Consider the following 14,734-nt stretch of genomic DNA (forward strand, 5'->3'; position numbering starts at 1 on the left):
AGAAAACATCTAAAGACTAACTTAGGAGGTCAAACCAGGCTACGAAATCTACCTAGAAGGGCCCCACTGAGTGCTAGAAACACAGCTAAACTTCAGCAGATAAAAGGATAATTTCCACACCAAAACCTCTGACACTAGAATAGGCCTATGCAGCATTTCAGAGGTGTGATCAGAGCCCACGCAGACCCACTGAGCCGCCTTTGAAGTACCTGATTCTTGGACCAGCCGCAGCCCCCCCATGGCAGCATAAGCCTGACTGTGGAGTACAGGAGACAACCTCAAAGTCTCACAGACGCTCAGCTGCTGAAACCTACGGCACTGCAGACCCGGAGCCTGGCTATACCTACCGAGTTCACTTAAATCTCATTTTGATACCTCATCCTGACCTCTAAAGACACCTTTAGTTTTCATTGTACACAGACCCTTTACAGGACTGTATTCCAAAGGAGGGGTTTTTTTGCAAAAGTAAATTGATTTGAAACACAAACGTCTTCGAAAATAATAGACAGTTTGCTGAGGTTCCCAAAGAGGGACCAAGTAGCAAGTCTATCATTTGTCTCTGCTTTTTTTTTGTGGTTTGCTTTTTTCTTTTACATATGGACAACTTTTGTTAGGTCTTACACGTTTGCATTAAATGACAAAAAAACCCACACTACACAATATTCTAATCCTAAGAAACCTCGACACTACCTTTCATGAGCACTAGAAATCCTTTAGCCCCAGGCATCATTGACTGAAATGTTTTATTATCTTGGGTATTTTAAGTTTCATAAATATTTAATAAAACTTGATAAAGAGCAATGAAATTTCTACTAAAGTGGCATTAACTAGCACATAGTATCAATTATTAAAAGATCACAGGACAACTGACTTAAAAAGGCATTTAAGGAAACAGCTTGTTGTTGCTTTCAGCAGTGGATTCTAGGGACAGCAATGCCAGCTGATATTCTTAATAGTTGGCAACAATATCAATTTTAGCCATACAAAATATCAAAATGCTTATTTATTGAACCTCATTTCTGTCCTTAATGCAAAAGTACCGATCTTCAACTTAGTTTCAGTTGTGAGTACTGAGCAGATCTTATGTCCATAAGAAATTGAGAGACCAAAATAATATATACTACTATAACAAACAGTATCTCTCTCATTTAAAAAGATGAAAAGCCTGAAGATCCTGTTATAAAACTAGGCGAGTTATGAAATCGCACCTGAAATTTCTGGGCAGTATTTAACATTTCAGTCATAACAAAAAGAACCCGATGCTGTATTAACATATAAAACTGAAGTACTGTGCCTTACAAAATGAAGGCCTGTAATATCCAAGTTCACACATGGCAATTTTAATGTGCATTTATTTAAAATATGAAATACAAATAAACCTACAAAACCTCTTATCTGCCAAAATTTTATCTCAGGTTTCCGCGTTGCACCTGGTATGACACAACTAACACGTGAAGCAGCATAAGCAATGCCCATGTTACCAATGTCATTAACAGGTAAAATAGGAAAGTATCAGTGCAGAGCTTGGCGGGTAATAAAAGCTTTCAAGTTCACCTTTAAAAGCTGCATTTTGGATTGAAGAACATCAACAGATAAGCTTTTTCAAGCCAGAAGGAAAAAAGAAAACTCAACATACTAAATGCAGCCATGACTACTTGCTCTTTTACCCTTCTATTAATCTGTAAGCTGAGACATTAAAAGAGTTGAAAGTTTTAGCCTACAGTAATAATAGCACCCTCTTGCTTATTAAGCTAGTTCAAGAAATTTATGCTGCAAGAATTTATCGGTAGAAATGAAATATGACATAGCAGTGAATTCTTTAAATCTAAACATTGACTATTTTACCTTTTGAGATACATATAAAACTAATAAAGTAGAAAAAAAAACCCTTAATTGCTTAGCCACCATTTACAGAAAGATGGAAATTGAATTGTGGGTCTTCAGTAATAGTTTTACAGTGATAATACAAAAGATGAAATAACTACTCAAGCAAAAATTTAAGGGTTCCAGAAATGTATTTAGTATCCTATTCAAAATAGCAAAGGTTCCTTACCTGGTACGTTTAGACTCCAGGTGAACTAAAGACAGTTCAGTTTTCTTGAAGCACATTTCACCTTTGAAATTGCGGGAAACTTTTTGCACTGAGATGTTAAAAGCTTCACGCCTGAAGCTTTCCTTGCAAACCTCCGAACTCTCCCCTCAACACAGCCCCACAGAAAAACGCCTCACATTACAAAGTTCAAGACTTCATTAATGCCCTTTGCAAGGCTGACAGTCTCCCTGTGCAAACCTGGAGTATCATGTTGCTCAGGCTTGCTTTTTATTTCGGTTACAATTGACAGGCTATTGTGGATTTAGGTAATATTTCTAAAAAGAGAGGTTTCTACATAAAGCATAAGCTTTTCATTACAATATAAGAAATGACTAATCAAAATTTAAATCAGGTAAAACCCCAAGAGATTAAACTCAGAGCAAATTAATGAATGAAAACAGTAAATTTCACGTACGCTGATTTACAGCTTAGCAAGTGCTGTGAAACAGCGTCACTGCTTCTAACAGGATTAAAATGAAATATCTAAGAAGGTGCATAAACAAGAAATTTCACAAAGCATTTTTCAAACATAGATAAGCCAAACTTAAATAAAAATGCCCATAAGCGTTTATAGGAAATTAGAGAGAACACCAAACAAAAACCACACCTTAATCAGAACTTTCTTACCACTATGAAGATACACAGAAGAATTTATTTTATCACTAGTTAGAAAATAATTACCGATTAACACACGCAAAAACCACATTAACTGAAAACATACCTCTTCTTGTGGAATATTTTTATCGTTTTCAGCCTCAATTCTCACTCTTACAACACCAGATTTGTCCACTATCTCCTGAATCAGTTTTCCATTTTTTCCTATTACTTTTCCTACAGAAAGAACATACAGAACATTCCACCTTTAGGGTTTTCCCCCAAACCTGAGAGTACTACTATACTGTAATTAAAGAAGAGTATTTAGTAACAGTGCAAGAACTCCTCAAAAATTAGTTCATACTCCACAACAAAATTTAGTTAACAAGCCATGAACTTAAATGTTCAAGTAAGCTTGGGGTTACGGAGTATAGTTTCCTTCTTTTTCAAAGCTTGTGTAAGACAACAAAGGAAATTAAATCACAAATGCCTTACCTTTGTATAAAGTTATTTGAAATTACACATCTCAATTACACAAATATTCAGTATGTTGCATGCTTATATGCCTTTGCTTTGGTAGGTATATAATAGCTTCGGTGATTTACAAATAAACATTGCTGGTTGCATTTAAAACACAAGACAAAACCCAAAAAACCCTTTTAAAATGCTCTAACATTCACTGTCACTATCTTTTGGGTAGAGAACAAAGCAAAACTCCTAGTTTGTTGACAAAAGTTTTGGTTGATGAGGTTTTCTGATACTACTGAAGATACAGTTTGAACCAGATCTGAAGTTCTCTTCTCTGAACCTGAGCTTTTTTAGAGATATTTGAAAATAATTTACGTATCATTAAGAAGCAAAAGACAAAAATGGAAATAAATTATACTCTAATGCCAGTAATTAATGCATTTATCTTTGGAACCTGACCTTCTAATTTCATCATTTGAGACAACGAAAATGAAAACTTTAGTTCTGTACAACCTCAGCAAAATAACGTGCTGTCTGAAACCTGAGCTGCTTGGGAGACAATGAGGAAAGGCCGTATCATTCAATTAAAGCATTAAAGGAGAGACATAACAGATGTTTTCTGCAGGTAACAACTAGGGGTTTTTATGTGTGAGTGGTTGTGCTTGGTCAGGGGTTTTTTGTTCACTTTTTGTTTTGTTGCTGTTGTTTTGTTGTCTTCCCCCCTCCCCAACAAAACTGTTGGAAAATTTGCAATGTAACCTTTTTCACAGGCACATCACTGAACTAAAGGCAAAAAATACTGATTGCATGACAGGTTTACTTTGCTGATACTTAATCCATACAGAACAAATTAAAACGCACTTTTAATCACATGGCACATAGTTCCTGTCGTCCAAAACTAAATTAATTTTCATTTTTGTGTTTTAATTTTTCTACCATGATTTTTTAAATCCTATTTGCAGAAAACATGACAAAACATAACCAATAAGTTCTTGCTTGATGACAAATGCTGCTCTGAGAGCCAAAAACTTCTTCTGAGTACTTTACTCGATTATACATCACGGGTGAATGTAACAGCAGCTTACTAATAAATGTAAAAAGCCTTGCTATTGGTTTTTTAAAAAGTCAAGTAAACCAAAGGAAAAAAGAAAAATAAAAAACTTTACCTTAGTTGCCCCAATAAACCTTTTAAAATATTTGGGTTTAGATAGAATTCAGTAACATACGTAAATGTCTTTAAAAGTGTTTCAGGACTGTACATATTTTTAACCTATGTTTCAGGTTCCATACAGCCTTTACAAAAGCAAGATCTTGGATGTGGGGCTTTTTTTGTTGCTGCTGGTTTTGTTGAGTTTGAAATTTTTTAAAGGATAATTAAATAGAAAAAAGCCAGATGTTTACATTTTCTTTAGGTAAAAAAAGAGAAAAAAAAACCCAGCATATCAATAATGTAGTAAAAGGAAAAAAGCCATCTGCCTTTTTAAAGCAAATTATTTAGTTTTCTGGCAAATTATTAGAAATTTTAAAAAGCAAATTATCAAACAGATTTTATTTTGGATATAACATACAGTCCAGTCAATTTTATATCCTAAAGGATGCAGGCCAAGAAGCTGAGCAGAAATGAAAAACTGCCAAAACAAAAATAATTGCAAAATTCTAAACAAAAACGAAGAAATTAAAACCTCAAGTTAAAATGATGATGGGCAGCTTATCATTTTTACTTATCACCAGTAGAATCAGGAGCGAGCGGGCAAGGGAGAACTACTGGTTTTAAACCAATTCCAGAGCTGAGGTGCCACATCAGTAAGTACTCGTCCCACTGCTTCAACACCAGCCTTCATACACTGCTGGGCAGCCTATTGAAGTGTTTGTTTTCAGCTGTATGTCATACTGTATAGCATTTTCCATGGTTTTGTTTATTTTCTTATCCACCGAGTTAAGCCATGTATTTTTATGTTTATAGCTCATCAAAAGATTTCCCCACATGCACAAGGGTTACATGCGCTCTTGAGGACTTTTTCAGGGAAATCTATTCCATTGTCTTTGGGGAATTTTCTCGATCATTGGGTACCTTAACTAGGAGTCTGGTTCATCCCACAGTGCTGCTTCTAAACAAACTGTATTTCAGATGTAAAAGGACAAGAAAAAAGACAAATACAAGTAAAAGACATGATTCAAAATATACTAGGAAAATAGGAGACTGCAGATTCATCTGTTGTACAGCTGCACTGATCTCTGGACTTCTTTGGAGGAACTATCTGAATTCTTTTGCTCAATCCAGAAGCTATTCTACCTTGTATTTAAACATCAGCACTTTGGTTCTAGTTTAAGATATCCCCGAACTGCCAAACCAGGAAGTAATTTCTTGTAAGGTACTGAATGTAAACGCGTCCATAAAAATTCCACATGGAGCTGGAAAAAATTAAAGCCTCAGACCCCAAGACTTTGTACCACGTAGAACCCTTTCACAGAGAGATGTGTTCAAACTTTTACCCTGCCATGCTTCTGAAAGTGAAAACACAAACAGTTCAAGGCATTTTTCCTTATTATCACACAATCTCCAGAACTGACATACCTACTAAATTTCTTGGGACTTGTATGACATCTTCAGCAAATTCAAGGTAACTTCTTGCCTTTTTCACTGCATCTTGATCCTAAAATATACAGATGTGTGAGTGAAATGAGATTTGTTTTCCCATGTGCGCAGGGTTTTTTGCCTTTTTTGTGTGTCCTTTGTTGTTTTTATTTTGTTTTGAAAGGCTAAAGAAGAGAACTTACCTCTCCATAAATATGGAATGTGCAAGTATCCTCATCAAGATCAATGGCAGTCACTCCTGGGACCTTTCTGGCTTGCTGAATATTAGCACCATGAGTGCCTATGGCCAAACCCATTAGGTCTTCACGTACAACAAACTGTTCGTGAAATCGTGACGCAAGTTGTCTAGAACTCTGAGGAAAAATACAATGTTAGCTTACTTTGCTTTTTAGTACACCAGTGAGAGAAATAAACAAATGAAGAGGCGATTCTTTAATCAGGTACTTAGCATACTTTTTATTTTAACTAATCCTTTTAATGCACTTATTTTCACATCAAAAGCACTGCAGAGTCTTCTTCAGAAGTCTTAATGTTGCCTTTTAAATATCAACATAAGGTTATCCTCTAGCTTTGTTGACGCCTCTGTATTTTGAATTGCCACAGGCTATCTACAGTTACCCAATGTTATTAGGTAAGAGAGTGTCCATGTAGGTTAGTAAAAATCGGAGCTGTGTTGACTGTTAAAGCAAACTCTACGATCTCTGAGAAAAAAACCTGCATCCATTTCAACAAGTAGGGGGAAACAGCAATAACTCAATCACTGGGCAGAAAAAATTATATAGAAACCAGTAACTGTGGATATCTACTGCACTAAAAAAAAAATAAAATGAAGAATCTATGCCTGTGCAAGACGACACAAAATTACAGTATAACTGCAATTATTGCGTGAATTCATGGAACATGCATGTTAATAATTTAAGCCAGGAATCACACTTCTACCAATACAGAACAGTCAATGTGACTACACTATCAGAACAACTTTCCATCACATGTTTGAGACTCAGTTCCTCTCAGATTCAACACCTGGTTACTGTTTTGGAACTCTCATCATCTTTGCATGCAACTGCTATGGTGTAACCAAACAATACAGAACAGATTACAGAATCTTAATGAGGATCTCCTAAATGAAATAAGATACCAAAAAAGAAAAAACAACAACAAAAAAAATAATGGACTTTGGGATCTGGAAGAGAATTAAAAAAAATGTATAACTAGAAACCTGGATAAAACTTGCAAAAACTACACGAAACTAGGAAACAAACTATAACTTCCTAAAGTGGTCCTGAGCTTCCAACAGAACTATGTTAGTAAGCTGTGATTTGATGCACAGGTATGCATGTACCTGCTCACACAGAAAATACAGTTTCAGTATTCTCTCCACCACACAGCAAGTAGGCAGAAGAGAGCTGGAAACAGAGGGAAGCTTTTGAGAAATATCCTGTAGTACACTGCGGAATTGGATGGCGCTGAAAATACCCAAACATGCAGGCAGCCTGGATTTTGTCACCATCCATACAATCCTGCATGGATATCAACAGCCTCTGTCAGCCCCAGGTGGCTCAGATTATTGGCACATACAGACCTCATGAGTGCAAGAAAAAGCATTTGGGAAATGCTGAATTGCATGCAGTTCAGAACCTGTCCAGCAAGTGAGGAAACCACTAAAGACAAGTGGATGCATTTTTTTACAGAAACCACGTTTAAGACGACTAAAACGATGACTGATAAGCTTCTCCTACACAGCCTCTTCACACTTTAATAAAACAGTTTTCTTATAGGACACTTGATCTACATGAAGTGGGAAGATCACTAAGTTGGGTCACTCTAAGAACTAAAAGAAACATATGGAGAGAAATCAGTAAGATATAAACGCACAGAACAAAACATAAATTGTCCATGATAATGAAGTTGTCATACATTTAAAGGAAGTTATAGTACTTAAATCTACAGAGAAGAGCAAATATAAAATGTGTAAAAAAAAAGCCATTATTTGGCAAAGTGAGTGAAATTCCTAGATAAAAATGTAGACACCATCCACAAGCATCTGAGCATAACAGAACACAGGAAAGCAGCATTGAGGGAAGAAAGAATTTCCAACTGTGATAATCTATGAAGTAAAATAGAAAGAGCATTTTGCAAGGAAGAAAAATAATATAAAGCTGCATATTATCTTTCCAGAGTCAAGATATATAATCTTATACATGTTTCTGCAGTGCAATCAAAGCTGTAACTACTTTGAAGACATACAGAAACACACTTAAAATTAGCAGTATAACCTCAGTAACACGAGACACTACAAAGTCTTAGAAAACATCAAGAAAGTGCTCACAGTAAACCCTGCTCTGCCTTAGCTAAACTGCTACTGCTATCTGACCTGTTCCTGCTTAATGCTGTCAATAAATACCCTGTACTAAATCACTGTCACAGAGAACTGGCTACCGTAGATAGTGGTACAAGTATCCAAGTGTCAAGAAATACTTGCTATACCCAGGGAGCTCTAGCAAGCACTTTATTAACTGGATTACAGACAACTCAGAAAGTAAACGTTATTTTAAATGCTCACAGATCTACATTCTAACAGATAATCCAAATGCCAATTTACTAGTTGGCATCTGTTATAGATTGTCACATGACAGTGGAGAATGAGATGGTCAAATCAATGATCAGTTGTTAACACAACTATCTTTGATATGTAGAAAAGATGAAGCTACATCATCACTAGGGACCATGGCTGTGACAGTCAAACTGTAGTTATATTGCTGGTACTATCATTAACTTTTCTGTAAATGATGCATAACAAGATGTATTTTATTTAAACATAGGAAATTCTGTGTTCTACTTCCTTCCAATAAATTATTATGAAACAAATACGCAAATAATGTATTAATAACTAGTTAGAGGCAATGACTGAACTGCATTTACATAGAATACAAACCAGAATGCAAAAGTACACTTGTAAATTCAAGCTTTTTAGTATGCCAAAGTAACAACTAATCCACACCTACTGGGAAAGAACAGAAACAGAAAATAATTGGTTATTTTACTTGATGCTCTAAAAGCCACATTTGTAAAGCCATGCAAGTCAGGAAGCTAATATGCAGAAAAGAAAGAAGGTACAAGATACAACAAATGGAAAGAACAAAGCTGGTCTAGTTGACTATGGCTCATAAAGCAGGAAAGGTAAATCTGCTAGAAGACAAAAGTGGCAGAGATTTAAAATTCAGAGAGTATGAGATGCAGAAAAAGGTTTATTTTATGGAAACAATGAACGATTATTAATAATGCAGTAAAGCCCAAAGCGTTCACTAAATATTTCTTCTGCTGACGGACATGTGCAGTATGTTTGTATGTCAGTGTCTACCAGATATGACGAGTATGATTTTTACTATCTAAAGCTTTTCTTTTCAGGTTTGGTTAAAATTCATTTTGTATTTATTGTAAGTACAGGAAACAAATGTCAACATGAAAAATACCACACAACCTTTTTCATACAAATTATAACCGTATATATTTCTCTCACAACCTTCACTGAAGTACTACTCAGGTAGAAACTGAAGTCTAACAATGGTTTTCTAGTAAGAACCAAATCAAGGTCTCAAGTCCTTCACAGCAGCAAAAAGGTTCAGCCTTACAATGACAGCCAGAATCCAAGATTAGTTTGGGAAAGGAATCAATAACAAGAGCTACTGCATGCATTTGTGGGGGCAGGTAAAGAGAATTAGCTCTAAAGAGACTGTCGTTCTTCCAACCTCCAAAATAACACTTTGCACTTTAAGAGGTAAACTGCACACAATTGTCAGTTCTGGTTGAAGACAGAGAAGAATGGATTACTGAAGAGCTACAGTGGCGTGCTCAAGAAGGAACACAAATGAGAAGAAACTGGTCCTTTCTTGGTCTTGAAAAAAAAATCAAGACCCAAACAAACTTGAATTACATCTCTGAAATGTAGAAATCAAGAGATGAGAAGAGAGAACTTCTTGTAACAGTAAGTACGCCTTACGGATACAAGAGGCCTGAACTACAACACCACATCCCACTTCAAGCTAAAACCAAATATATGTAATCCTTCGGGGGGGGATGGAGCGGGGGGAAGGGGGGGCACAGAATGAAGCCCAGCTCTAAATTAACAGAGCTGGTATACACCCACATGAAATTGAATTACAATAGTTTGAGTGGTACCTCTAGTTCTTGACAGTGAATCTAAAAGGAAGGTTTTGGAAATGTTGCTACTTCCTTCGATTTGTAGATAGGACAAAAACCATGAAGAAATGTTAATTCTACTAAATAAAGATCCCTTTATTTCCTAGCCTACTCTTTTTTTTTCTCCCGTGGACAAGTATGAGTCAAGCTTCTTGCCACTCAACACCCACTCTTCAGTCATAGGAATATCAGAAGCTGTATCTGCTCTAAGACTATTTCCTAAGATTTTATCTACAGACAAACCCATCCCTTCATACTCATCCTATCAGTCTCACTCCTTCCATCTCTTTTCATTGTGTTGCTTTGCAAGATCAAGTTCTAGCCCATCTCAGTATCATACCATATTCACTGCCACCTATTTTTAAAAACAGTAATTCAAAACTATCGAATATGTGGCACTATTCATGCAACAATGGCTATTTTATGCTTCAAACAATGAAAGAAATATATGTGTATGTATACATACATAAATTCATATTTATTCACCCACAAAATCCTGCTCAATAAATGGGATAGGATAAAAATGAGTCTTTGCAAGAACAGACCCTTCAATCATAAACTTTGTTGGGTTACATCTCCATCTGCCTCTTTTTTAACACCAGGAGTAGTGCCAGTACATAATGATTACTTTCATCCCAATGCAAGACCTACCAGCTAAGAAATTAATGTGGTTTCCACCCTCGCCCCCCAAATTACTCCAGAGAAAACAAACAACATACCTCCAGCTGTTTGCTAGCTTCTTCATTTCGCAGTATCAGAGACAGCTTGGTACGAAGACTTCGAAAGTGCATATCAATCAGCATGTTTGCCCGTTTTGTTGTTACATCATTGATGGACTAAATTATTAATAAAGAAAACACAGTGGTTTACATGTGAACTTTTGAAACAAACCACTGCCAATGGTATGGTTAGAGATTGGTACTTACCAAAATAATAAGTTGGTGGTTTTCAGAATCATACGTTACAGAAAAAGCTCCAACTGCCTTTTTGAAGTCCTTATGTGCAGATTCTTTGGCACACCTAGGAATAAAAACTCTACAAAGTTAAAAATAATAACTGCTGCGTTTATGCTTCACAGCTAAAAATATGAATTTCTTAATACAAAAACCTAAATAAATACATCCAAGTTCTTCCTTTGAATGCAGGTGTTATTTTATTGTTATCATGATTTATTTTACTCATTTTTCTTTCATTTGTTTTCACAAGTAGGATTAGAAATATTTCATAATTTTTCTGTATGTACACCTATGAAATGACAAACCAGTTAAGAAAAACTACATTCAAAAAGCTGTAATCATCACAATCAGCAAGTCAAAAAGTTCAAACACACCATTAACCAGTATGATGCGTGACTTCACTGTAACCACTGCAGCATTCCACAGACCTTATGCTCATCTCATGCTGTATTTTGCTACTCTAAAGCAGAAAGTTATCTGAAGCTAAAAAAGGGGAGTCAGTATTAATCTGTATTGTAGAGCTACATTTACATGAGAACAACACGTCTGTGTTCTACGAGAAAACAAACTGTTTCTGTATCATACTACAGGAGGTGTGATTGTTACACAACTATTCACGTAGCCATCAAAATGCCTTATGCCCTACAATATAAGGCAGGGTTTTCTTTTGCCATTAAATACCAACTTGAATAGATTGTTGGATCCTCTGAGACTGATCACTTGAAAATTAAAAATAAAACTGATGAAGAATGGGTTCAGATTAATCTGTGTACATCACTGTACAGCTGTAAGAATAAAAATCTTACTTAATCTGTATTGCACACAAACCTTAAAAAAAAAGGATCTCTTCCTCCAGGACTAAACTGCATTTCAAAAATAATCTTTTCTATTTCTGTAGTATGAGCATGTCCACATTTGTATTTTCTACATTCTTACATGAAAATTTTAAGATTTAATTCAGAGCAGAAAAAGCATTTTTATACCTTCTTGTGTCAGGCTCAAGAAGCTACCCACAGTTTGAAACAAGTTAAAGAAACACTTCTACTTACATTTGCCTTAAATCTTCTGGAACTGCCAGTTTGATTTTATGAAAAGTATCTTTTGTTGCAGGTTTATTGGGGTTCACAGATCTCAAACGCTCAATTGTGACAATTTCGTTGTATGTAGCATCACAGGCTGCATATTCTATTACGTAGAACTGATACAAAAATAATAAAATCATCCAAGCCAGACATTTTATGACAAGAGTCAGCACTACACCATTAAGTGAAAGGCACTTTGATTAACTGAACAAGTCAAATTTCAAACTTTTCAGGTTGAGGTTAATGGTAATTGCAACAGTCCTAATCAAGTAACTCTTTGAAAAATTAAGGGAGACAAGTTAAAATCACCATGTACATCAATATAAAAAAAGTAACACAAAATATAAATAAATATTAAAAAATATTAAAAAATAGATGTATATATGCATATTCCTACCTCACCCTTTATCATTCTCACTTTAGCCAACCACCAACAGCAGGGTTCTTTTTCATTTGCCCTGGAATAAACCTAAACAGAATCCATACATTACATATCTGTAGCATTCTTAAAAGACATTGCAAAAGTTGACACTAGCTAATACAATCGGGAACTCTGCTATACGAACAAAATCCAGCAAAATATATTGGTACATGAAGTACATGAAGTCTCTAATCTAAGCTCCACATAGCAAGCATGTAGCAGCCAAAACATCTATTGCAAATACAGGTAGAATATAAAATTATGTATACAAGATTGTACAGATAAATAATATAGTACCCAGTCTACTGGCATAAGTTGCTTCAGTCTTGCATACAGTCAAAAGAGAGATAATTCAGCCTTTCACATCTGTTAATATTTAACCAACAATATTTCTAGTTGTGTGTAGGTTTGATGAGGTCCTACCAGTGAGTGGGAGAGGACACATATCTACAATTCTTCAGCACATGATATCGGCCACATCTACACCAAAGAAGCTTTGCCATTTTCTTTTCTTTCAAATCAAAATAAACACAAGTCTTGAAAGTTCTTTTTTTTTTTTTTTTGAAGTAATTACAAAAATCAATTTCTTAAAATAAGGAAGGTTTAAGAACGCACTCTATTAAAGCTAGTCTCTATATACTTAAGTATTTACATATGCACATGTATTTTTGTATTTGATGTACACATGCATGTAGGTCAAATTAGCTCATTCTGCTTGAAGTTTTGGTAATGTGCACGCTATTAACTTACAGCTGAAGAACTACAGTCCAGCAGGTCTTTCTAGATTTATTCAGTTCTGATAAAGAACTGATCTGTAATCAAAGAAACACTGATCACGTTTGTAAATCAGGAAAGAGGTCATGATATATGGAATTCCAAAATTGCCATATGGTTTACAACTGTCAAAATCTTTCTGATGACATGCTTGATATTGCATTTTATGTAGTACTTGGAATCAAAAAAACTGACAGCACATAACATGGAAGCAAACCTTCCACTGGCTTGGCTGACATTTTTCACCCCGAATTCTCTCCTTTCTCAAAACAAATGTTGTTAATGGAGCATACATACCTCTACTTCATCGCTTTCATTTATATCTTTATTATAACCTGCAGGTGGCGGAAACCTCACATCATGGAATGGTATTTGTCGCTCTGGTTGCCAGCTACAAATAAAACCACAGTGAATGGCCTAAACATTTTCACCTTCTTTCTAAACAGAAATCAGGAACACTTTCAATGCATTAAATTTTACCTTTTTAAACTTTGTGGAGCTTTTATGCATATATGTATTAAAGGTAACAGGATCCAATGTATATTTAATAAGAAATACACCTAACTGACCATTAAGCTTCTTAAATGAATCCCTGATGCCACTATTTCCAAAATGCAACAGATGATGCCATAACAAAGACTCACAGGAAAATGTATATAGCAGAGGATTGTTTACTTCCTGAAGGAAATGAAACCTAAACTAAATGGTATAATGGAAAGTTAACTTTTTATGCCCTTAAATGATGGCAAAAGAATATAATTTCATTTCTAGCTTAGAAAACTGGTATTCATCACTTATCTATAAAACAAATTTTGTAATAATGTAATCTGCTAAATCTAAACTAATACATTCACATGAAGAAGAGGCAGTCATGGTACCACCGCTGTCTTGTTCCAACATGGTATTGAATTTACGTTATGACAATCCAATATGCCTATCTTCCCAAAAGAACTCACATTACTATAGTTTTGTACTTAGAAACATTTAAATAATGAAAAGCGTTTATAAATGCAATACACTTACTTGTTTTCAAATGCAACTGTTATAGAATCATCATGCACGTCTTTTACAAATGCCTGTGTAGAAAAAAAAGGGTATAATTGTGGTCTGCTTACAGATAATTTAAAAAATAATTTCAAACCCATACAATGCCTTCCTTTCATCGATATTGATGAAACTGAAACTTTAAGTATGCTTTCAAGTCTGCCTTTTTAATTTTGCAACAGACTTACATAAAACACATACTGAAAGCCGATAACCTCCCTTGGTTCATGACTGCTAGTCCACGAATACACGGAAAAAACGCCCAGGTTACGCATGCATTCTTCCTGCTTTTTAGAAGTAATGGGAGAGGCTACTAACAAATTACAAGATCATTCTGAATAGTTTTATAACTAAAGTATAAAATGTTTGGGTTTATAATCACATTTTGTGTATTTTGACAGGTATAGAAGTTAAACCACATCAGTACACCCTAAAAAAACCCAACCAAAACCAAAAAACAACCAAAAAACCCAAACCCAAACACACAAAAAAACCCACCACAACAAA

The 14,734-nt window shown here is 35.2% G+C and overlaps 1 protein-coding gene across 4 annotated transcripts in view; it reads right to left on the minus strand.

The window, feature by feature from the left end:
* Positions 1 to 14,734, minus strand: part of FMR1 (fragile X messenger ribonucleoprotein 1) — a 31,849-nt gene that overhangs the window by 10,213 nt on the left and 6,902 nt on the right. For all 4 annotated transcript variants that reach the window (XM_065643476.1, XM_065643477.1, XM_065643475.1 and 1 more), the window contains exons 2-10: positions 14,207 to 14,259; positions 13,481 to 13,574; positions 12,386 to 12,457; positions 11,956 to 12,104; positions 10,877 to 10,970; positions 10,670 to 10,786; positions 5,933 to 6,103; positions 5,730 to 5,808; positions 2,814 to 2,923 (exon numbers count right to left, since the gene is read on the minus strand). In XM_065643476.1, the coding sequence (XP_065499548.1) occupies positions 2,814 to 2,923; positions 5,730 to 5,808; positions 5,933 to 6,103; positions 10,670 to 10,786; positions 10,877 to 10,970; positions 11,956 to 12,104; positions 12,386 to 12,457; positions 13,481 to 13,574; positions 14,207 to 14,259 (939 nt within the window). The remainder of the gene's footprint in view (positions 1 to 2,813; positions 2,924 to 5,729; positions 5,809 to 5,932; positions 6,104 to 10,669; positions 10,787 to 10,876; positions 10,971 to 11,955; positions 12,105 to 12,385; positions 12,458 to 13,480; positions 13,575 to 14,206; positions 14,260 to 14,734) is intronic.

The sequence above is a fragment of the Caloenas nicobarica genome, chromosome 12 (assembly GCF_036013445.1).
Source record: "Caloenas nicobarica isolate bCalNic1 chromosome 12, bCalNic1.hap1, whole genome shotgun sequence".
Classification (NCBI taxonomy): Eukaryota; Metazoa; Chordata; class Aves; order Columbiformes; family Columbidae; genus Caloenas; species Caloenas nicobarica.